The sequence below is a fragment of the Megalops cyprinoides genome, chromosome 5, assembly GCF_013368585.1.
Source record: "Megalops cyprinoides isolate fMegCyp1 chromosome 5, fMegCyp1.pri, whole genome shotgun sequence".
NCBI lineage: Eukaryota > Metazoa > Chordata > Actinopteri > Elopiformes > Megalopidae > Megalops > Megalops cyprinoides.
The window spans coordinates 40,762,624-40,787,500 of record NC_050587.1 but is presented as its reverse complement, the minus strand read 5'-3'; the positions used below and the strand labels follow the sequence as shown (position 1 = coordinate 40,787,500).

Sequence of the window (24,877 nt, the reverse complement as noted above, 5' to 3'; positions counted from 1 at the left end):
GTCTAAGCAGTTGACCTCAGGGGACAGACCGCCGTGCACACACAGGAACTGCTGGTTGAGGAGGGCGGCGAGGGGCAGGCAGTCGAAGGCCTCCATGCAGGCGTCGTACACCCTCTCTGAATACTTTATCTTACCTGCAACCACAGAGGCACACACTTACCAACCAACCACAGGCCAGCTCTCACAGCAGAGGCTTTAATGAGCTCCCATTGGTCAGGTCCTGGTCCTGGGGCAGATGAGGTAACACTCTGCACCCACTGGACACGCCCTCAATACTACTGACCACTAATTTCATCGCAGACACCACACGCCTCACACAAAACAAACAAGCACACAAAACCCAAACATCAGATCCTGTGGGAGCCGCGACCATTTGGGGAAGTCACAGAATGTTCTAGAAAGCTGGGCCAAAAGATAGCAGCAAATATGCACTCCAGAAACGGTGGACTAGATTTGAAATTCACACTGCAAACAGACCGGAGAAGCTATTTTAATTTAAACTTAAAATGGAGTGCATAAAAGCAGAACTACACTTTATTCAAGTTCCCTCCCGCACTGCCTACAGTACACAACATGGCTCTGCGTACCTGACGGGCCTCTAGGCAATTTCCTCACATTAAATGATTAATACCAGCATTGACAATTGTTACACAGATATGGGCTCCTCTTTCCCTCTATGCAAAGCGCAAAGTCCGGGTTAAGGGAGATCAGTCAGAGGCAGGAAGCATTACACTTCATTACTGCCAGCGGACGCTCGTATCCACAGTGATTTACACAGGGCACCTAGTGAAGCAGCAGGACAAGCTGCATCAACAGGACACCACCAATCACATATGAACGAGCATCAGTGCCAGGCGGAGCTGAGATCACATTTGGCGACCACACAGCTGACTGCCACTGTCAGACTGGGGTTGGTGGTGTACACTGAATTCCTGCAGAACAGGTGGGTAAATTCCCACAGCAGGAACAAGTGAACGAAATGAACATGAGGGGTTAAAAATAATCAGAGGTCACATGCCCTCAGACATGTTGAGGGAACAGTCCACCAGAGAGGGGTTCCGAACAGGGCTCAGGGGCTGGCGGGGGGGGCGGGGGGGGTCAGAGGCAAACGCTGTGCCCCTTGATCAGTACGCGCTTTCTGGTGCTGGCCCTGGCGGATGGGGGCTGGGGGGGACCGCCTCATTCCGAGATGCTTCTGAAGGGTGAGCGCTCCTGCACCCCATAAACAGGCTATATTCAACAGCACACGCTACACACTGAGCCAGGCATCCCGCGCTGTAAGGGGGTCGCAAGGGCCCCAGCTCCACGCCACAGCAACAGCAACAGGGGGAGAGTGTTCCCATCCCTGGCTGAAAACCTCTGTCTAAACGCCAATCACTCAACAAATTACGCACTCAAAACATTCATAAACCATGGGTGTCTTTGCTCACGTAGGCTAATTATCATCATCATTATTTTGTAGCAGCTGCTCTCATGCCTTAGTTCATAAGCAGATACTGCACTCAGGACTGAAACCTGCAGCATTCTGGGTAAACCCCCCCGCCCTGCTGAAGCCCTGCCCTCAGACCCCCGCAGGCAGAGCTGGGGACTCTCTCATGCTGAGGGCCACATGGGTCGGCCTCCAGGAAAGAGACAGGAAGCCACGTTTTCACACTTGCAGGAGGATGAGTGCAGTTTGGGGGGGGGTGGGGGGGGATGGGTGACTAACTGCTCTGTCTCACACCTTGAAGGCAGCAGCATGTGCTGGCTGCACAGAGTAGGGCCTACCTGTACACACAGTCCTACACACACAAACCTGTACACACAGTCCTACACACACAAACCTGTACACACAGTCCTACACACACAAACCTGTACACACAGCCCTGTGTAAACAAATGTTTACATACAAACCTACACATGCAGCCCTGTGCATAAAGACGGGTCCGTACGATCATGTCCTCAGTTTGGTGGTTCAGGAACTGGGCTTTAAAGCACATGGGTCCTGGTTTCACTCGCTGTCGGGCCACCACACGTGACCCAGAGTCACTTCAGTAAATACCCAATAGGAACAGGCAGTATTCAAAATGTGACCAATGGAAGCCACAGATGTGGGCATCTGCCAAGCAGCAGTAATAATAATAACAGCAGGAGAAAGGAGGGAGGGGCGATGCAGGAGAAAGGAGGGAGGGGCGATGCAGGAGAAAGGAGGGAGGGGCGATGCAGGAGAAAGGAGGGAGGGGCGATGCAGGAGAAAGGAGGGAGGGGCGATGCAGGTTGCTGCTAGATAGGAACAGCACAGAATCAGTGATACAGCGGGCTGTATGATAACAGCCATGTCTCTAACTGCAGATAACAGGAGGAACATCTACACAGTGAACAGGATCAGAAGCAAACTCTCTCTCTCTCTCACACACACACACACTCTCTCACCTGCGCGCACACACTCTCACCCGCGCGCACACACACTCACCCGCGCGCACACACACAAGCACGCACACACAGACCGTACTCACACTCCTGCTTGAAGGTGAAGTACTCTGTGAGGTGCCGGCACTCGTGGTTTCCTCTGAGCAGGAACAGAGTGGTGGGGTGGTTGATCTTCAGGGTCCACAGGTAGAGCACACACTGCGGGACACAGCAGAGAGAGGGGTCAGAGCCCAGGGAACCGGGGGGACACAGCAGAGAGAGGGGTCAGAGCCCAGGGAACCGGGGGGACACAGCAGAGAGAGGGGTCAGAGCCCAGGGAACCGGGGGGACACAGCAGAGAGAGGGGTCAGAGCCCAGGGAACCGGGAGGGCGTGGAGAGAGAGGGGTCAGAGCCCAGGGAACCGGGAGGGCGTGGAGAGAGAGGGGTCAGAGCCCAGGGAACCGGGGGGACACAGCAGAGAGAGGGGTCAGAGCCCAGGAAACCGGGAGGACGTGGAGAGAGAGGGGTCAAAGCCCAGGAAATCGGGAGGACATGGAGAGAGAGGGGTCAGAGCCCAGGGGACCGGGAGGACGTGGAGAGAGAGGGGTCAGAGCCCAGGGAACCAGGAGGACGTGGCTTCATTCTCACCATCACGACACCCCCAGCCCCTCTGCTGGGATCACAGTCTGAGCAGGGTAGCAGGGTCCCAAAACACCCAGCACACTGCCAACACCATCCAACACCTCCCTCCTGCCAGTGTAACAATGTCCGCTCACTGATCCGGGATCAGTACCTCATTTAAAAAGGTCACGGTTCAGACTGGGAGAATGGCTAAGCTAAGCCTGGATAAGGCATTGAGTTATTGGGCTGATCCAAGTGTCTGTTTCAGTACAGAGGTGGTCCCCCTGTCAGATTCAGTGACAATTACCTGTTTGTGGCCCGGATTAACGATGTCCTTATGTTTACCCAGTGACAGGTGGTACAGATGGCTCTGAAAATACCTTCCCAGTTCCTCATGAAGACATGAAGCTTTACTGCCAGCCCCAAATCCACACATAAAACCACTCAGCCAATCAGAGATCAGGAGAGTGTGACCAGAGGACTTTCAGAGGGTCTGCATAAGGTAAACATGTAGCAGATGATTATCAGCAATGCTGTCAGCATTACTCAAAATAACAAGGAAAGAAGCGCCAATGGTAGAAAAATAGGACCAAATCAAATTTGTAAGGCTGAGAGAGCGAAAGAAAAACAGCAGCGTGTGGTTTGCCTTCAGCTTTAAATTAAACTGTTAAACAGACGTCTATTTCAGTCAGACTAAAAAAAGGCCTCGAGCAACACTTTGTCCTTCTCTTCACACTGTCGTTACAAGCCAATCAATCAATCAATCATCAGTCCGTCGACTTTTATGAAGTATCACAGCCTTTACTCTCAAAACACACTACTTCAAAAGGGAATCAAGAAAAGCTGCATTTACAGCCAAAAAGAAATAAATCCATCTGTTTGCAAAGTGAAACATGGACGAAGCTGGACAAGGCTTTTTTATCTGAATTGTGAAGATTACTGAAGCTGGTTTTATTTGAATTGTGAAGATTACTGAAGCCAGGTTTATTTGGAATGTACAGATTACTGAAGATGGGTTTATTTGGATTGTGATTGGATTATGGGGGAAAGCCACTGTTTTTGCCCCGTCCTCCCTGCGGTCTTGCAGCGCCGTGGCGAATGGTCCATCGGGCTGACCGTGCTGTGCAGTTCTACGCAGTTCTGCACGGTGCTGCGCAATTCTGCACGGTTCTGCACGAGGGCTGCAGGAGGGGCTTGTTCATCTGTCTCACTTTCACTGCTGATGCTGCAAAAACACACGCGCAAAACCGCGGTGTGAAAAACTCACTCAGTTTCAGAATCTCCACAGCGCTCTGGCCTTCCGCTAGCCCCAGAACCCATACAACGCTATGGGTGTAAGCCAACCATCAGAGAGCGTTAGCACACAGGGCAAAGACCTCATACACACGTACTGCACGACCAGCAGTGTTAACCCCTGAGCAAAGGCACACACACTACAATCTTCACGGCTGTCAGCTATGAGGGAAACTCAGAGATAGGAAAAAGGCAGCTCTGTCAGTGACAGGAAAAAGTCAGCTCTGTCAGACGGCTTTCTGCTCAGGAGAGGAAGCCACGCGTTCACGCCGCTCTCTGTAGCCCTGAGTTTCGCCTCCACCGACACAGCTGTGAGGTGAGCTCCGGAGGCCCGGGGGTCTCGTTCTGCTGCAGAGGCCCGGGGATAGCGGCCTCACTGGGGGACGCGCTCAGGCGAGCTGCAGGCTGTGCAGGCCCGGCTGGCAGAGCAGCGGCAGGACGGGGCCGGGACTCAGGAACGGGGCGCTAAGCGTGCTCTGATCTGTGTGCTGACGGAGAGCACCGCGGGGGTGAGGCGAGCAGACACCCAGCCCCGTGTGCATCTGGGAGTGCCCCAGCCCGCTGTTTTGGGAGGCCAAACCCTCCTTCCTGCACCTGCCTCACCTTTCGCCCTCTCTCCCCTGACATTTCGGCCTCACTGCCTTCAAACGGTCGCCCCCGGCGACGGGCGCAGAGACCCACGGGTGGGGGGGGTGATGACTCCCTCCCGCCTAGCAGCCCTTTCACCGCGCCCCCGCTACCTCCCGCCACGCTGTGCAATCGAACCCGCTCCCCTCGGGCTACTGAGGCCTGCAGGCCCTCCTGCCAGGGGCCCTGGGGAGAGCCTCCCCCGCTCCACACGGGCCCTGGGGAGAGCCTCCCCCGCTCCACACGGACCCTGTCTGCCGCACTTCCTGTCAGCTCAGACACTTCAATCAAAACGACATCACGCTCCACTGAACCGGCACCCCTGGTGGCCATTCGGGGTACTGTCAGCAGCACTGAGTGGAAAATCCCCTCTGATCAAACCTCCTCTGTCCCTCCGCCCACCGCCCACGCCACACACACCCAGGGCCGCAGTGCAGCTTAGTGGTTAAGGAGCCGCTGGGACACTGCTGCTGTACCCTTGGGTAAGGTACTTAACCCACAATTGCTTCAGTAAATATTCAGTTGCATAACATTGTAACTGATGTAAGTCACTCTGGATAAGAGCGTCTGCTAAATGCCAATAATAGAATGTAATGTAATACAATTTAATGTAATAATGACCCTGCCCCAGTGATCCGCCTGCCAATCAGACAACAGCGCACTGCTCATCACCCTGCCCCAGTGATCCGCCTGCCAATCAGAGAACAGCGCACTGCTCATCACCCTGCCCCAGTGATCCGCCTGCCAATCAGAGAACAGCGCACTGCTCATCACCCTCCCGCAGTGATCCACCTGCCAATCAGAGAACAGCGCACTGCTCATCACCCTGCCCCAGTGATGTGACACAGTGCTCCTAGCTGCTCATCATTGAGGGAGCTCTCACACAGCCTGTCTGACTGCAGCTGGGTGTACAGGGTCTGGGGTCAGAGGTGGCGCCCCGAGGAGCTGACCCTGGGTCAGCTGAATCTTTTTTTATGAAATGGCTGGGGTTGGTGTTTTGGGCTGAGTCTGCTGATCCCAGACCAGCTCCTGCTGTTACCACAAGCTGCCTGCTATTCCTCAGGGTTGCCTAGCGACCGGGATTGTGTGCAGTGGATCCATGTGTCACGGGACCTGGATCAGAGAAACACAGGTGGATCCGCGAGCGCACGAGCGTGTGTGGGAGGAGCGGCGTGACCGCGGCCCGGAGCGACCGCGGCCCGGAGCGACCGCGGCCCAGGGCACGGGCTACAGCAGCTTCAGACACTCATCCTCACTGCAGCCAGCCAGGCAGTCCGTTAAAAAAACAAACAAAAAAGGAAGAAAGTAAGAGGGAAATACAGAAAAAGAGGAGGAAGAAAAGTAAACAGAAGAAAAGACAGAGTGGGGTGAGGAGCAGGGAGGAAGCAGGGGCACAGAGAGAGACAGGATGTTCAGGAGACTGATGCCATTTTCTCCTGGGACAGCTCACTCAATAGTGCTACTTCATCTCAGGAGCGGAGGAGCCTCTAACTGAGCTCTGACAGATATGATATGTGATATATGACATGATATACGATATGACCTGTCTGCGCCTGACTGTCTGGGAGGAAGGGGTGGGCAACCCGACCCCACTCCAGCTGCAGAGATGGAATCTGTCCAATCAGGGCTAAGCACAGCCAGCAGCAGCTCATAGGTGATTCCACGAAGATCGTCTCCTGTTACCTGGACACGGCCCACCTGTCTGAGAGCACGTGCTGGGGTGCTCACCTCGATGCTGAAGTACCCCCGGTCCACGTAGTCCCCCAGGAAGAGATAACGCGTGTTGTTGGGGGACCCGCCCACCTCAAACAGCTTCATCAGGTCGAAGAACTGCCCGTGGACATCACCACACACTGTGGAGCAAAAACACACATCACCACCATGAAAACACACACACATCAGCACATCCAAAACACACATCACCACAACCAAAACATACATCACTACAACCAAAACACCCATCACCAATCAAAACACACTGATATCACCACAACCAAAGCACACACACGTCGCCACAACCAAACACACACACATCACCAAAACCAAAACACACGCATGTCACCACAACCAAAACCTATTCCGCCGCGGCCGCTGAGGCGGAGCAGGAGGGACAGTGTGACACTCCTCGCGTCTCCCTCAGTCAGAGGGAGGGTATGCGGTGTGCTAGGCCGCAGATGGCCGACAGCCCTGCTGTACGATGCCTCTTAGGGAGGACTCCAAACCCCCGGGGAGGCCGGCACCGGCTGGCATGGGATCGTGCACTTATCTCTTCATCTGGCAGGTCTCACCTGCGCAGGGTCACTTACACAGGACAGGCTGCGCTGCAAAATCCAACCCTCCAACTGCGGACTACAGTGAATCTCACACACAATGGGCCAATTTTAATGTTACACAGGATATGAGAATTTAGGAATCGAGGAGGGGGTGTAGTTCTACTGGAGTTCTGCCACAGAATCATATGAAATACCCTTGCTGGGAGGGTAACCATGACAGCAGCTAGCTGTCAGCTATGAGTACAACCTTCCACAGCAACTGTTGTGATCATGTGACATGCTCACCTGTGATTGGTGCAGAGAGTCATGTGACAGGCTCACCTAAGATTGGTGCAGAGAGTCATGTGACAGGCTCACCTAAGATTGGTGCAGAGAGTCATGTGACAGGCTCACCTAAGATTGGTGCAGAGAGTCATGTGACAGGCTAACCTGTGATTGGTGCAGAGAGTCATGTGACAGGCTCACCTGTGATTGGAGCCTCCACCTCCAGCATGCACTTCTCGTGCCGGAGGATGTTGGCTCCTTCGTTGATGATGCGCAGGGCCACCTCCTCCTCCAGCCGCCCCTCCTTCACCAGGTGAGACTTCAGCACCTCCACCTTGGGCTTCCCGTCCTCATACAGCTCCTTCATGGTGAGGCGTGTCGTGGGGGGGTACGGCACCGCTGGGGAGAGGGGGGGCCAGAGTTACGCTCCGCACTGTCACACCACACACTGCACACACACACACACGCACACACACAATACCTCAGGTTTCATCAGACAGACCTGGAGTCTGTCATGAAGCACAGATACTCTACTGACTAAGCAGATATTCTACCCAGAGCGCTCATCCCCACCGGAGTGGCAGTGGAGCGCCAGTAGGGGGCAACACAGGAGATGTGCGGGCTCTTGCCTTTCCCTTCCTGCCTGGCTACACCTGTGATTGGGAGAAAGTGGCACCAGAGGACCCCAGAAGCCCCTGCCTTATTCGGTGCGGTGCTTGCATGCACCACTACAGTGTGTGGTGGTCCCCCCTCAGTGCTGAGCGGGGGATTATGGGAATAAGAGTAAGCAAAACTGAAGTGTGGTATGATAGCCAGGCAAAGGCCGCCCACGGGCCCTGACCGGTGCCGTTTCTGTAACACCATCACACTCACAGAAGCAGGATCAATGACTGTAGAAACGTGGCTCTCAGAAGCACAGCTAAAACCCGGGAAACATTCCCATGTAGAAATCAAGCTTCATGTCATGCAAGTCATGCCTGTGAGGGCCATGAATTCAGAGAGCAGTTGCATGGCGTATGGGTCTTAACCTCAGGAGTAAATTTAGAGCTGCTGTCAGGTGCAGGATGGGCCCTGTAGAGCAGAGCGAAGGCACACGGGGTATAAATAACCCCGGAAGTGTGCTCTGGGGAAGGGGCTGTGAGTTGGGGAAAGGATTGTGAGTTGGGGGACGGGCTGTGAGTTGGGGAAGGGGCTGTGAGTTGGGGGACGGGCTGTGAGTTTGGGAAGGGGCTGTGAGTTGGGGGACGGGCTGTGAGTTGGGGAAAGGGCTGTGAGTTGGGGGACGGGCTGTGAGTTGGGGAAAGGGCTGTGAGCTGTGAGTTGGGGAAGGGGCTGTGAGTTGGGGGACGGGCATAAACAGCAGGAGATTAGGCAAAGCCTCTGTCAGCCACGGATCCCTGGTGCACTCACACCGCCACCAACCCCCCCCCCCCCCCCCCCCCCCCATGGCAGCAGGCGGGTCCCACCGCTGCTCAGCATTGAGTGTGTCGGTTCAGTGAGAAGAGGAAGAGAGAGGCCACCTGGGTCACGCTCCATAGAGTGGGACGGGGGTGGGGGGGCCGTGATGGCAGCACCTGCGGGATTTTCATGTGTGCCGGGGCTGGGGGGGCTAGGGGGGGAGATGCGCATGGGTGCTCCAGATTTGCCTGGCAAACGAGCCGCCGGAGGAGACTGCCCCGCTTCGGCTGCCAGAACACGCAGACGGCCGACCCCCAGAGACCCCGATCCGCCCCGAAATGACCCCGCGGTCAGCCCAGAGCATCAGGGAGCGGCCCCGTCTGGCCCACCCGCCAGGAGCATCGGGCATCACCACACCAACCAGCGCCAGAGCACCAACCCCTCACCCCCATCAGCTGCAGTGCAGATTCATGATGGACAACTTGCGTATTAAACAGAGAGATAATTCATTTCTGTTATTCATTTTCCTGCCAGAAAGAGTCAGCGGCAGCAGATTCATTTGCAGTGAGTCATTATTTACTCACGGCGCTGAAGGGCAGGCAGAACTGGGCGGGAAACAGCAGGCTCCCATCGCCTCAATTTCCCATCTTTTGAAATTATCCAAGTCCCAACTACTCAATAAGGCTATGTAACCCAAGCCAAGACTGGTTTGCACACCAAGAGCTGGTGCTCTAACACATCACACTCACAGAAGCAGGATCAATGACTGTGGAAACGCGGCTCTCAGAAGCACAGCTAAAACCCCGGAAACTGTGGAAACGTGGATGAAAAACACTGCAGACAACAGTCTAATCAGAGAGCATCTCTAAACCCTGTGAAACACATCCCTTGTGTGGGAGATCTCTCAGGTGAAGGCCAGAATCCCACTCAGAGCGGAGAGTGGACGACACCTGGCCTATTCTGCATAAAACCGGGAGAGATGGGTCTCCCCTCCCATTGGGGGAGTTGCCTTATAATCAGGATCCCCTCATATACAAGCCAGTAGAGCATTTTGTTTTTGGTCTGTTAGAGCTTACCTGGCTGACATCTCCAAATGGATGTCATCCCACCATCTGAAGCTGAACCTCAGAAAAACAGAACTCCTCACCATCCCAGCCGGCCCTTCCCCCCTGCATGACCTCTCCATCACCGTCGATGGCACCACAATACCATCCTCTCAGTCAGCAAAGAGCTTGGGTGTCATCCTCGACAGCAACCTGGACTTCAAGGAGTACGTTGCTCGCACGTCACGGGCCTGCCGATTCCTCCTCCACAACATCAGGAGGATACGTCCGTTCCTGACAACATACGCGACGCAGCTCCTTATCCAGGCCACAGTTCTCCCTCGACTGGACTACTGCAACGGTCTCCTCGCAGGCCTCCCAGCCTGTACCACCCAGCCTCTCCAGCTCATCCAGAACGCAGCTGCCCGACTGATCTTCAACCTCCCCAAATTCTCCCATGTTACTCCCCTGCTTAAATCCCTCCACTGGCTTCCTGTTGCTGCCAGGATCAGATTCAAGACCCTGACCCTCGCCTTCTCTGCAATCAACAGGACAGCCCCTACCTACCTCCAAGAACTCATCCAGCCCTACACACCAGCCCGACCCCTACGCTCAGCAGCAACTGGACGCCTCGCTCCCTGCATGGTCAAGACAGGAGGTGCTCGTTCTGCCAGACATCGGCGTTTCACCTACATCGCTCCCCAGTGGTGGAACGAATTCCCTGTCCCGCTACGGACAGATCCTTCACCCCATTCCTTTAGACGGGGCCTGAAGACGCACCTCTTCAGAATCTACCTGGACTGGCCCAGCACAAAATTGGGGAAGAGAGAGACTTTAAACGGTAGCGAAGAAAGCAGCGAACTCAGAGCCGTTCCTTTACCATCCTCCCCGCATGCGAAACAGGAAGAGCGTTTCACAAACGCAGAACGCAACAGGACGGGGCTAACGCAAGAGAACACCAGCCACCCCTCCCTTTCGGAGAGCCGCTAATTAGCACAGGGCTATCTGGGTACCACATACAAAAGCAGGTCACAGACATTTTGGGAATGACATCTGTTTAAGGGGGGAGGGGACTTTAAACTGGTTCAGTTTGCAACTCATTTCTGCAACTAAATGAATTACCCACAGAGTGAATCTCCCCTTTGACCTTCGCCCTTTAGCAGAATAATGACACACAGCTTGAGCTACGCATTTGCGGCTCATTCTGGGTGTGTCAGAACATCAGTAATGCTGCACCACAGCCTGACCTCAGCACTGCTGCCATCCTTTAGAAGCTGTTAATCTCAGGCCTGCGCTCAGACCAACACCACTAACACATCTAAAAATACAGGGGGGAACATGTTCCTGCCCTTTAAGGGTGGCAGAATAAGTAAAGAGCCTCTAGCATTACGGATGATGAACTCCAGCATGACCACGGGCAAGAGAGAGAGGGAGAGTGAGGGAGCTCAGAGAGGGGGGGGACAGAGAGAGGGGGGGGCAAGATAGAGAAGGAGGGAGTTCAGAGAGAGGGGGCAGAGAGAGAGGGAGGGAGTTCAGAGAGAGGGGGGACAGAGAGAGAGAGGGGGAGTTCAGAGAGAGGGGGGACAGAGAGAGAGGGGGAGAGTGAGGGAGTTCAGAGAGGGGGGGGACAGAGAGAGAGGGAGAGTGAGGGAGTTCAGAGGGGGGGGGACAGAGAGAGAGAGGGGGAGTTCAGAGAGAGGGGGAACAGAGAGAGAGGGAGAGTGAGGGAGTTCAGAGAGAGGGGGGACAGAGAGGGAGGGAGAGTGAGGGAGCTGGGAGGGCGGGAGAGGGGGAAGCAGAGGGAAGGACAGATAGAGGGAGAAAGAGAGAGCAAGATACAGCTTGAAAAGAGGGAGGGAGAGCGGGATCTGAGGGCTGTGGTTTTTAATCATGTATGAGGCCAGAGTAATTACACATGCAGGGTGGCGGCCAGACAGCTTGTGTTACAACCTGAAGCAGGCAAAATGTCCGTGTGTGCAGCTCCACACTGCTCCGGCAGGCCCCCAGCCGAACGGGGAACCGCGTGCCAGAACATGCCGGAATGCTCCGGAACACACCGGCACTCTGAGGGGGCCTGCTGCTGCTGATAAACACCGCAGTTTCACTTTCAGACAGGCCAGAGCGCAGCCCTGCTCTCACTCACACACCAGAGGAGAAGGTCATCCCTGCCAGCGATGCCCCGCCCAGCACTGCCCCGCCCAGCGATGCCCTGCCCCACTCTGGCACACCCCATCCCGCTCAGAGATGCTAAGAGTCGCGCTGTTTAGGCTTCCTCCGTGCTTGTGCTCACAGATGGTCCTGAAGCCATCAGCATTCCTCACAGTTTCATCTGAGTGATTAATAAAACAATGCATTTAACTTCAGAATTATGGTGGGACTATCCCACTCCAGGTGGATGAACCGAGAGGGGTGTGTTCACTGAGGCCTGCACATTCACATGCACTCCTGGGCAAGGGGGGCGGGCTTGTAATTGCAAAGGATTTAAAAATTAAAAGGCTTGGATTACTGTCCACCTAATTCCAAACACAAACAAACCATTTTAAATGGATATTAATTGTAATGTACACTGGAACAGATTAAACCTTTTATCATAATCTAAGACACCTGCCCCTGCAAACCCCCACCTCTTCTGGAAAATCACCCCCTTCCCCCACTGCAACACGGGTCCGAGCCCTGTACACAAGCGCGCACACACACACACACACACACACACACACACCAACACACTTGTCAATGGGCTTCAGCTTCCCCCCCCAGCATTTCACACACTGCCCCCCCGCCATGCTCCCACACACACACAGATATGCTCTCTGTGAGCGCTGGGTGTGTGTGCTGGGTGTGAGCGCTGGGTGTGTGTGCTGGGTGTGAGTGCTCTCTGTGAGCGCTGGGTGTGTGTGCTGGGTGTGAGTGCTCTCTGTGAGCGCTGGGTGTGTGTGCTGGGTGTGAGTGCTCTCTGTGAGCGCTGGGTGTGTGTGCTGGGTGTGAGTGCTCTCTGTGAGCGCTGGGTATGTGCACTGGGTGTGTGTGCTCTCTGTGAGCGCTGGGTGTGAGTGCTCTCTGTGAGCGCTGGGTGTGTGTGCTGGGTGTGAGTGCTCTCTGTGAGCGCTGGGTGTGTGTGCTGGGTGTGAGTGCTCTCTGTGAGCGCTGGGTGTGTGTGCTGGGTGTGAGTGCTGGGTGTGAGTGCTGGGTGTGAGCGCTGGGTGTGAGCGCTCTCTGTGAGCGCTGGGTGTGAGTGCTCTCTGTGAGCGCTGGGTGTGTGTGCTGGGTGTGAGCGCTGGGTGTGTGTGCTGGGTGTGAGCGCTGGGTGTGAGTGCTCTCTGTGAGCGCTGGGTGTGTGTGCTGGGTGTGAGTGCTCTCTATGAGCACTGGGTGTGTGCACTGGGTGTGTGTGCTCTCTGTGAGCGCTGGGTGTGAGTGCTCTCTGTGAGCTGGGTGTGAGCGCTGGGTGTGAGTGCTCTCTGTGAGTGCTGGGTGTGTGCGCTGGGTGTGTGTGCTCTCTGTGAGCTGGGTGTGTGTGCTCTCTGTGAGCGCTGGGTGTGTGTGCTGGGTGTGAGTGCTCTCTGTGAGCGCTGGGTGTGTGTGCGGTGAGCTCCGCAGCGTAGTGAGGAGGACAGGCACACAGAGGAGTCTCGCTGCAGCTGTCTCTGAGAGGGCAAACCCTAAAACAAACCCCCCAGCCCCACCCAGACCCTGCCCACACCCCTCCCCCCAAACCCAACACCTCTCCACAAATAACTACTCTGCCCCTGTCAGTACGTCTTTAGACTTTTAGGCCCCCCAGTTATTCCCCATTTGCTGTAACCCAAGACATAAATCCCCCTCACCGTCCCTGTCCCGCAGGCGGGGGGCACTGGGGGGACGCCCCCCAGCCCAGCTGACCCTGGGTGTGAATGCCTGCGAATTCTACTCAGGAAACCTCCCACACTCGCACTAACAGCAGCAACCAAAAGGTCCCCCCCCGACTCCCTCAGCCCTGTGTGTGTGTGTGTGACTCCCTCAGCCCTGTGTGTGTGTGTGTGTGACTCCCTCAGCCCTGTGTGTGTGTGTGTGACTCCCTCAGCCCTGTGTGTGTGTGTGTATATGACTCCCTCAGCCTGTGTGTCTGTGTGACTCCCTCAGCCCTGTGTGTGTGTGTGTGACTCCCTCAGCCCTGTGTGTGTGTGTGTGTGTGTGTGTGTATGTGTGACTCCCTCAGCCTGTGTGTCTGTGTGTGTGTGACTCCCTCAGGCCCGTGTGTGTGTGACTCCCTCAGCCCTGTGTGTGTGTGACTCCCTCAGCCCTGTGTGTGTGTGACTCCCTCAGCCCTGTGTGTGTGTGTGACTCCCTCAGTGCTGTGTGTGTGTGTGTGACTCCCTCAGCCCTGTGTGTGTGTGTGTGACTCCCTCAGCCCTGTGTGCGTGTGACTCCCTCAGCCCTGTGTGCGTGTGTGACTCCCTCAGCCCTGCGTGCGTGTGTGACTCCCTCAGCCCTGCGTGAGTGTGTGAATCCCTCAGCGCTGTGTGTGTGTGTGACTCCCTCAGCCCTGTGTGTGTGTGTGTGACTCCCTCAGGCCTGTGTGTGTGAGACTCCCTCAGGCCCGTGTGTGTGTGTGTGTGTGTGTGTGTGTGTGACTCCCTCTGCCCTGTGTGTGTGTGACTCCCTCTGCCCTGTGTATTTTCACTGCAGCAGTAAGAAACTCCCTTCCTTTCAGTCTAACGAACCATCTCAGAGCTGCGCTCATGAGTATGTCATACACACCACGGCGTACTGCTGCATATCACTGTGTTTCACTGCGTATCGCTGCGTACTGCTGCATATCACTGCGCTTCACTGCGTATCGCTGCGTACTGCTGCATATCACTGCGCTTCACTGCGTTTCGCTGCGTACTGCTGCATATCACTGCGTTTCACTGCGTATCGCTGCGTACTGCTGCATATCACTGCGCTTCACTGCGTTTCGCTGCGTACTGCTGCATATCACTGTGTTTCACTGCGTATCGCTGCGTACTGCTGCATATCACTGCGTTTCACTGCGTTTCGCTACATATCGCTGCGTTTCACTGCGTACTGCTGCATGTCACTGTGTTTCACTGTGTATCGCACAGACACACTCTCACAAACACACACAGACTCACTCTCACACAAAAACATACACACACACACACACACACACAAACATACACACACACACACAGACTCACTCTCACACACAAACACACACACAAACAGAGACACACATGCACACACAGGTGTACACACACAAAAATGTGGAACAGGTTTGTCTGAGGGCGTGGTCCTTGCATGAAGAGGCTTGCGGTGTGTACAGGAGCCAGCCGGCTGCAGAGCTGAGAGCCGCTTTGGGATGGGTGTGGGCCCATGAGGGATACCCCTCTGAGCGCACAGGAAGGGGGCCCACAGCCAGGGGCCACCATTTTAGGTTCACCTTGGAGATCAAGGCCAATGGGAAAGACAAACCCAAAAAGCCATAGCAGCACCTAAAAATAGCAATAAGACATTTAAAGCCATGACTGTGTCAGTGCGGCTCTTCAGCTGGCCCCTGGCTTTGAAGGTAATGTTACGGCATTTGGCTTTGTGCTTTGACTGAACAGACCCCCTAGGCCCGCTGTGACCCGCAGACGCTGCTCCGTGGGGCCAGCACCACAGGAAGCCGTGATGGACCTGCGTCTGTGCGTGTTGACACCCCATCTTCCCAAAACCCAACACCCTCTGGGGACTCCTACTATGCCAGGCAGTCACCACCATCTCTCCTCCTCTCCCTCCTGTCTCTCTCTCTCTCTCTCCCCACCTCCCTCTGATGTATCTGGTAGAGGGAACAGTGCTTCCTCACTTCCTCATTGGCAGAGTCTGTGATTGGTCAGTGCTGCAGAGATGGCGGCGGTGTTGGTGTGTGTGTGGGTTTCACATCTCTCAGGCAGCACGCTTCCCTCACAGCCGCACTGAGCGCCCAGGGCACTCATCCTCAGGCTGCGGTCAGAGCCTCCCGGGACGGCCGGCCAGGGGTACGAGTCACGAACACACAGCGCACACATCACGGGAGCCAATCAGACTCACGCACACACAGCACACACAGCACACACATCACGGGAGCCAATCAGACTCACGCACACATCACGGGAGCCAATCAGACTCACGCACACACAGCGCACACATCACGGGAGCCAATCAGACTCACGCACACATCACGGGAGCCAATCAGACTCACGCACACACAGCACACACAGCGCACACATCACGGGAGCCAATCAGACTCACGCACACACAGCACACACAGCGCACACATCACGGGAGCCAATCAGACTCACGCACACACAGCGCACACATCACGGGAGCCAATCAGACTCACGCACACACAGCACACACAGCGCACACATCACGGGAGCCAATCAGACTCACGCACACACAGCGCACACATCACGGGAGCCAATCAGACTCACGCACACATCACGGGAGCCAATCAGACTCACGCACACACAGCACACACAGCGCACACATCACGGGAGCCAATCAGACTCACGCACACACAGCACACACATCACGGGAGCCAATCAGACTCACGCACACACAGCACACACAGCACACACATCACGGGAGCCAATCAGACTCACACACACATCACGGGAGCCAATCAGACTCACGCACACACAGCGCACACATCACGGGAACCAATCAGACTCACGCACACACAGCGCACACATCACGGGAGCCAATCAGACTCACGCACACACAGTGCAGAGACCTTCTCATGAGACCAATCGAATGAATCAAATTTTTTATTTGGCACACTGCCATCTACAATCAAACTGTCACAGAGTGCTTCTCAGGGGCTATCTTCCAGAGGGAAATCAGAAGTAAATATATGAATGAAGTTCAAATGGATACATTATGATTCGGAAACTGGGAACTGATTTACTGGCTGCTTCATAAAAGGGTCATGGATTTAAACTGCAGGACCTGACCAATCAGAGATCTGTCGCCCCACACCTCAGCCCCTGAGGACAAGGCACTGACTCGGCATCAGGGCCCCAGAGGTCACTGTGGGATCCCAGCAGGCAGATTACACCCTGCCACTGATCCCTGATCAGTTAGGGTTAGGTTACCCCTCTTCCTCACACAGCAGTGGAGGAGGTGATTAGGAATTGTAGCTGTATGGTGAGAAAGAGCACCTTCCCTCTGTGGGTCTACCATGCCAGCCCCCCCCCCCCCCCCCCCCCAAAACTTCTGCAGCTCACACTGTTCCACGGCAGGTCTGTGAGTGGGACTTCCAAAATGCTGAGTGAGTGAATCTGTGTTTGGCAGTGCAGAAATCACCAAGCCATATGCCAGAGACTGCACCAAGCTGCCGATCCCACAGAGGGGACACATCTGAGTGCTGATACCAGCGAAGGAGTAGAGGACACCACTGAGGGGGACCGGCATGTGCGAGGGGGCCCCAGCCTGCGCGAGGGGGCCCCAGCCTGCGCGAGGGGGCCCGCCTGCACGAGGGGGCCCCAGCCTGCGCGAGGGGGCCCGGCATGTGCGAGGGGGCCCCGGCCTGCGCGAGGGGGCCCGCCTGCACGAGGGGGACCAGGCCACCAGCTCCAGTTTCGACATCACTGTGCTGTGCCGTGGTTTCACCCCGGAGAGAGATGATCAGAGTGAGCAACCACAGACGACAGAACCTATGAAATGAAACTACGCCAGCTGCTTCAGCACACTGGCTGTCAGTCCAGGAGCCCTTCTGTTTGAGAGAGAGAGTGTGTGTGTGTGTGTGTGCATGAAGTGTGTGAAATGTGTGCGTGTGTGAAGCATGTGTACATACTTCAGCCGAAGATGCTCCTGTAAATAACAACGCCAGCCACCCTGATCAGTGAGTGTATCACCCCTAAACCACAGAGTGCAGCATGTGGGTCGAGTATCAAATGCACATATCGATCTACGTTAGCCCTTCCGACCCACGGGGAGCGCCTCTGTATGCGCCCTGCAAACAGCGTGGAGAAACACGTTCAGTCCTTCATCACACTCGTTTCGTTCTTTACATCTAAGCATCGGGGAACTCTGAATCTTTAGAAATTCGCGCTTTTTACGCATTAACTAACTTGTCATTTAGACAGACCAGTGCGACTCGGGCGTCTGCGGCGGTTCAGTTCACTGCAAACTGTGAGTTTTCCGCCTCTCGTGAAAAAGACACCTCAGACGCTTTGTAATAACTCCTTCTGTCTTTAGATTATTGAATGCATTCTCTTAAAGATGTAATTCTATCCATACCGACTCTGCTCATTTAGACAGCTGGCTGTGTTTTCTGCCCAGCTTGTCTGAACGCGATGCCGTGTTTCGCTGCCCAGATTGCCCGCTGCAGCTGCGCCAGACCCGGCCTGAAGATGCGCTTCCACTAGCGATCTGCCAGAAAGCTCACCACCATCGTAGCATCAGAAAACCAATGAACAGAGCACAGTTAGCCAACATCAACTCAACATCCATAGGTAGCTAGCTAGCGCGGAATGTGCACTTAGCTAGTGAAATTGATATCTCTATAACTGCAGCAGCATTAGGAGAACAACTTCATAAGTGGGTTAAACTAGCGACCGGCCACCTGCTCATCAATAGAAATGATCAGTCGACACGGATCAGCATCATAGGACCCCAGCCCCAGTCCTTACCTGGCTGCATGGCTAACTAGTTAGCAGCTAACTAGGAGAAACGGAGTATATAGTGGACTAGCTACCTGGTGACAACTGAGACGAAAACGCACCCAACCAGACATCCACTTATCTAGCAAATTTAGCCAATAATTACCAAATCTAGCGAACTACCGAATACACATTCAGAATTAATCTTACCTTTAATCGGCCGCTCGACGGTGGACAGTCTGTTCTGCTCCTTGGCTGACATGTTTGAAAATACGGCTAGCAAACCAGCTAGCCCCCGACTTCCAAACCACGATCACCCCACAGCTGGGCTTCTCGGCCCGGAGGGGAAGGGGAGCAGGGACGCCTTTACCACCCAATCTCTATTTTACAATATCTCTGTGTCCTTCGGTCGGGGTCCCAGCGGCTGTCAATTTCTGCCAGAATAAACCAAGACAGCCGACGTAAAATGAACAAAAAAAGGGGCGAGACGTAATGGCGTTTCCAAAATTTCTCAACGCAAACTGCTAATGTGTTTTCATGTCATTAAATTTTTGTATTTGTTTTGATCTATTTCGTGGTTTCTGGGCCTGGTTTAGTCTAACAGTGAGCCGCTCAATCTTTCAGTCTCTCTCCGTCTTCCCTCGGATTAAACTCTAATCCACCGCAAACGGATTTCCTACAACATGGCGACATTGAAGCTGCAAACGCATTGGTTGATGGGTAAGGTAGTACGTTAGCCAAGTGAAGACTACATATTTGAAAATTTAACACTACAATTCCCCAAAGTCTGTATTCGCGGTTATATCATCGAAAGCGAGGGCGTTTGTAGTTTGGGAAATGTAGTTCACAAACAACCGAGTGGGTCTTGACAATTGATATGTTAAATCACGTTATACAGGTACGAAAATCAGCGCTATGCTGGGTCACGCCATTTACAATTTAGGCACGTATCATACTTTATCTAACTTTCTGGCAGCTCTCAGATCGAAAATTATAGGTTATAGGGCTTAGCTCCTGCAATATCATGAAAAACGTCCTCCCCTTTAACTAATCTATCTAAACATCTATATTTAATAAATACGCCATACAAAATTCCACACAAAATTTAATAGCTCCAAATTTGTGTCAAATGCACATGCTATTCTATTCAACATAGCACTGTAGCAATTGTATTATAAAATGGAAGAGTCACTCCTGATAAACTGCCTTCTCGATGAAGATCAAGTTTCTAAAAAGAATCAAGAGAAAAAAGTTCACTTTGATTCTTGTTTCAGAGAAACCATGTGAAACGGGGTCAAAAAACAAGGTTAGTCATTTGAAGATGGCCACAAGCCAAACCACAACAATGTGAATGCAGCCATTGAAAGGACTCTGCTAGTTAGCAGATCCCACTGACACCAAGAACAACCGCAACCACAGGGTCTCTGGCAGAAACAGCAAGCCCTCCCTTCCTCAGCTGTGTCAGAGTGCCAGTGATGAAAGGCTGAGAGCTAAAGCAGGGCTTCCATCACATCCACTTCAATACCAAGTGAGAGCAAAAGAACCTCGGGTCTTTAAAGCAAAATGAACTCTGAGTGATACCAGGTGGTGTAGCTCTCACGGATCACTTAAATGTCTTACGAGTATGGTGGCATAATGCTATTTAAAGCTTCCCTTCAGGATCACCTGTTGGGATTATCTGAACATAACATGTCATGCAGCACTGCATACAATGATGCAGCATGGTGTTATAGGTCATTATAAAGCCGTATGTGCATGGGTTACTGCCATGTGATGCGATTAGAACAGGTTTTCATCATTCACTGTGGAACTGCTGGTTCTGTACCTGCCACCTTGTTGTTTTTATTTGTGCTGTTATGCACATTTAATATATAATCCCAAGAAGTCCTGTAAAATGGTCTGTATAAAAGCATCTAGCAAATTAATAAAAATAACTAATTATGAGATAAGTGTTGTTAACCAGTCACAGTTATAAGCCTTCAATATGCCAAAATTATTTCCAAGAATAATGTATAAGGATTAATAAAGACACACACACATTTCTTATGAGATGTTCCAAGAATGGGGTAGTGATGAGTGAATGTGGTGCTGAACTGTTGTGAGATCTAGAAAACATTGCCAGAGGTCAGGGTTGGCTAGCCTTAAATCTGAGCCTACTTTATAATGTCAGCATCCTCCAAACACTGGACACATGGACAGGCTGCACAAAATATCCCAGAATGCACTGGGGTACTGAAATTCCAGATCTCTCATACCTGCCTGCACATAATCTGTTGTGGAATGCCTTGGCTTCTGCTCCTCTGTTTGGTAGCAGGGAGATGGTCCTGACACGTCCAGTAGATGTTATCTAAGCAACGAAAAATCAAAACATCAGTAGAGAGGATCTCAGGTTGTTCCACAGCTCACAAGAAACCAAAAAACCAGCACAAACCAGCCTAAACATGCAAGCTGAGGCATGGAAATCTGCACTAACCTGGAGACAGCCCATCCTGAAACTGTGGGGAAGAAACTAAACAGACGCCGGCACTTACTGTGAACACATAACTGACAGAACTTTTCTTTTATCTTGTGTGTCCAACGAAGCACACAAGTGTGAAATTTAAGAGGAACGTCTGAAACAGGTCACTACAAAAGCATACATTCTGTATTTGCCTGTGTGCCTAAATTATTGCCCATAGTTCAGTCTCTTCTGTATCTCTAAATTTCAGTGCCTCATACGTACGTCTTTCACTGCATATTTATTATTATTTGTAGTAATACTACTATTTACATGAAAGAGATTATTTTGTTAGACCTGAACTTAATAACATTAAACCTGTTTCGATCGACCTGTATCACCTCTCGGTAAAGACGAAATAAATTGGTGCACTGGATTTAGTTGTTACAATAGTGACACGCAGTGGTAAAACTGGGAAATGCACCCACTGGACCGTTCCAGCAGGGCACCGGGCACGTTTGGCGCAGTGAAGCTGATGTCCGTATAATTCATCGCATCCAGCCCTTCTGTTTTCAGCATTACGCATGTGTGGAACCAAAACGGCCGTCAAACGAGCCAATGCTACGCTGGAGGGAGTGCTGGAGTGCTGGGGCCCACTAAGGTCTCACAATGGCAAGATAAACGAGCAAAAATGAAAACACTAATACATCTCTGATCAGAGGGGAGCGTCGGAAACCGCCTAATGAAGTACAGCCGGGGAGGGGCAATGCGATTTATAGCAGACAGCAAGAAACACACAGTAGAAGAAGGGCTAATTTACAATGCACCCACCTTTGTGTGTGTGTGTGTGTGTGTGTGTGTGTGTGTGTGCGTGTGCGCGCGCACGGAATAATGATAAGAAGGAATACACTGTGTGCCTGCCACGAAAAAGACCATTAGAATATTATATTCTAATTAATATTACTATATTCATTAGAAACGTATCCTGTACAGAAGAGCATAGATTGCTGAGTGCTAGCAACAATTTACACTAGCACAGCTGAACTGCCGATTACCTCTGCATATACCTCAACGCATTTCATACGCTCAGCCGGCATGTACAGGTGCGCAAAGCCGCTGCGCAAAAATGCAGGTTTCCTTTGCCCCTTCTTAAACTGTGTCTGTGTTTGAGTTCTTAAAACAGCCACCAGGGGGCACTGTTCCTCCATTTAAAGGAATTGTCTGAAAGGAGTAATAATTAAATTGGTCTGCTCTCTGCTGAGCAAAGGAAAACATTTCACCCTTGTGGCCTTTCAGTAGCTGTTTAGAGTGGAGTGGAAGTGAGTGGAAAATACCTCTGAAATGGCCTTAACCTTTCCTATAGAAAAAAACACAGCCAGGGGTGGAGGGGTGGAATCATCTTGCTACTGAAAAATGAACAGCAGGCCGAGGTAACAGCTAAACACAGTCCTTAATAAACGAGAGCAGGCAGTTCAACCGACCTTGAAATAAAAGTGGTACGGTGTGTTTTGTGATGGGGAAGAGGATGGTCAGATCAGTGTTCATTATACAAACTGTATACATTTTCCCGGTGTCTCTGGTCTCTGTTACCCCTCACTAAACCACAGTCTGGAGGGGAGACACAGGGAGGCTAAACTTTCTGCTGTTATTTTGTTTTTGCTTCAGTGTCTTGGAAGATAAGGTGTGTCTCGTCCACTGTTCTCATTGGCTATCTTACCGGGCAGATGGTGTCAGCCAATGGGGTGTGAGAGCAGCCAGGATTCCTCTTTTCTGTTAGTGTTATTCTCTTCGCTGTTTGGTGCCATGTAAACACTATGGCCTAACGTGCTGCAGCTGTTGCATTAGACCGATGCCCGGCTCAACAGAATCTAGTATGACAGTTACATCAGAGCGGTGGTTTCATAGCAACCGTCACACGTTTGTTCACATGGAAACCAGGATGACCCCGCTAAGTGGATACGCTAGCTTCACCCATGTGATGTGGATAATGTATGAGGGCAGTGCTGAAAGGCTGTATCCCCTGGTCCATGGAAAATCCTGTTTAAAATGTGTGTTGTGGGGCATGTTAATATCGGGATATAAATCATTTCATACCTGTTCTGTTGTTCTCTCCTTTCCCTGAACCACCTGCTATGACAGCAGAGTGACTGTGTCCAGTCAGCTATTCTGAATCAAACTACAGCGCCATCATTTTCAAATTATCGTAGTAGGCTTGCTAGCTGTTGCAATGAAAAGTAAAAGACATAAAATCATCCTAAGTAACTGTAAGGTGGGAACGGGATGGCATGCAAAACCAGAGACCGTTGTTCAAATAAACATCCTCTGGCCATCCTGACAGCCAGGCCTGGCAATGTATGGACTGCAGCACGCAAAAGTTAACATTCTCTGGCCAAAAACGGCAGCCAACCAGCTGAGGAATATATCCCCGCTACTCCACACAAAGGAACCCCATGATAGGAATAGCCACCACTGGTAGGGATACTCCGAAGGCATGGGATCTTTATGATCCCAAATCCTTCAGGGACCCTCCCTCCTACCAGTGGTGAAATCCCAATCCTCAGTTATAAGCTACCATTTCTGTATATTCTGTTTGGTTCAAGGTATACATGTCTTGTTTGGTCTCATTTTTATCTATACATGTGTCAGAGACTGTGTTCAGCATCTGCCCTTGCCGTGACATTAACGGAGTTCTAACTCTCCTGTCAGCAAACCATCAAGGCTGGGTAGAGAGAGGGAAGCAGGAGCTGACAGTGCACGGCTCAGCAGCGATACCATTATCCTGTGAGCATTGAGTAGCTGTAATAGTTGGTCAGGTAAGAATCCTTCATCCAGCAGAATGTCCCATAATGGACCACCTTTGACCCCACAAGCTAAATACAATTTAAGGAAACAACCTCAGATACATGCAATATGAGAATTCCATTGATATGTAGAAATGAAATTTCAGAAACTATTAATACACCGATATCTATCAAACTGTATATACTGAAATCTATCTCTTAATTCTATTTACATTCCAGTAGCTTTGTTAGTGCGTGTCTATGTCATCTTCAGATCGTACCTGGATCCCAGTGCCCATCTGTGTCAGAGTGTGGCGGTATGAGATGCCCTGAAAAGGATTAGAGAACTAGGTAAAGATGGTACATCTGTGAGCATGAAAAGCAATCTACTACGGCATAAAGCAATGCTTGGTTTAGTGGGGTATGAAGCAGAAACCTCTCCTACCTCTCGGCTCAGGCTTGACTGTTCATCGAAGGAAAACCAGCACAACTGAGTCTCTAAACCGCAAACAATCATAAAGTGCCAGATATTCTCGCTGACATGCTGAGGAAAAAACAACCCCATCCCTGTCACTGAAACTGCAGATGCAAATTCACTGACACAGCACCTCTTTAACATCGTGTCAGTTTTGGAAACATTTATTTTGGAAATAGCAGCCTTGTTGAATGCAGAGAAAATACCGCTGAGGCGCTACAGCTCGTTACCAGGAACGAGGCTAGCAGTACATACACAGGAAAAGAGCTCAGAGACTCACTCGTTCTCTCAGCTGCGCAGCCCTGTCTGAAGCAGTACTCCTCTCCTCCATCACTTCGGCTACTTTCTGTGCCAGTTCTTTTTCTTTAGTTAGAGAAAATTAAAGTCGCAATCAGAACAAACGCGGTCATTTATTAAATGTGATGTTATAGCACGATAGGCATGAATCAAAATGGTTAGCTAACTTGAAACCACACTTCAGAGATATTCGCTTCTCTTTATGGATACATGCATTTGCGTGATATGATAATTTACCAATATAATGGACAGTATAAGGTCTAAGTGACAAAATGTCACCTAAAACGTAATACAACCAACAGGGGCCAGACCTTACAGTTGGCAATTAAAACTCCGCCCTTCCCAGACTGCCTACCATCGCGCTCTTCGGATGA

General features: G+C 52.2%; 1 protein-coding gene across 3 annotated transcripts in view; it reads right to left on the bottom strand.

Annotated features, from left to right (window-relative positions):
* Positions 1 to 19,186, bottom strand: part of LOC118777453 (serine/threonine-protein phosphatase 2B catalytic subunit gamma isoform-like) — a 28,923-nt gene extending 9,737 nt beyond the window's left edge. For all 3 annotated transcript variants that reach the window (XM_036528358.1, XM_036528359.1, XM_036528360.1), the window contains exons 1-5: positions 18,725 to 19,186; positions 7,669 to 7,866; positions 6,659 to 6,783; positions 2,496 to 2,607; positions 1 to 134 (exon numbers count right to left, since the gene is read on the bottom strand). The exon at positions 1 to 134 is cut by the window's left edge and continues 12 nt beyond it. In XM_036528358.1, the coding sequence (XP_036384251.1) occupies positions 1 to 134; positions 2,496 to 2,607; positions 6,659 to 6,783; positions 7,669 to 7,866; positions 18,725 to 18,776 (621 nt within the window). In that variant the 5' untranslated portion in view covers positions 18,777 to 19,186. The remainder of the gene's footprint in view (positions 135 to 2,495; positions 2,608 to 6,658; positions 6,784 to 7,668; positions 7,867 to 18,724) is intronic.
* Positions 19,187 to 24,877: the final 5,691 nt, after the last annotated feature.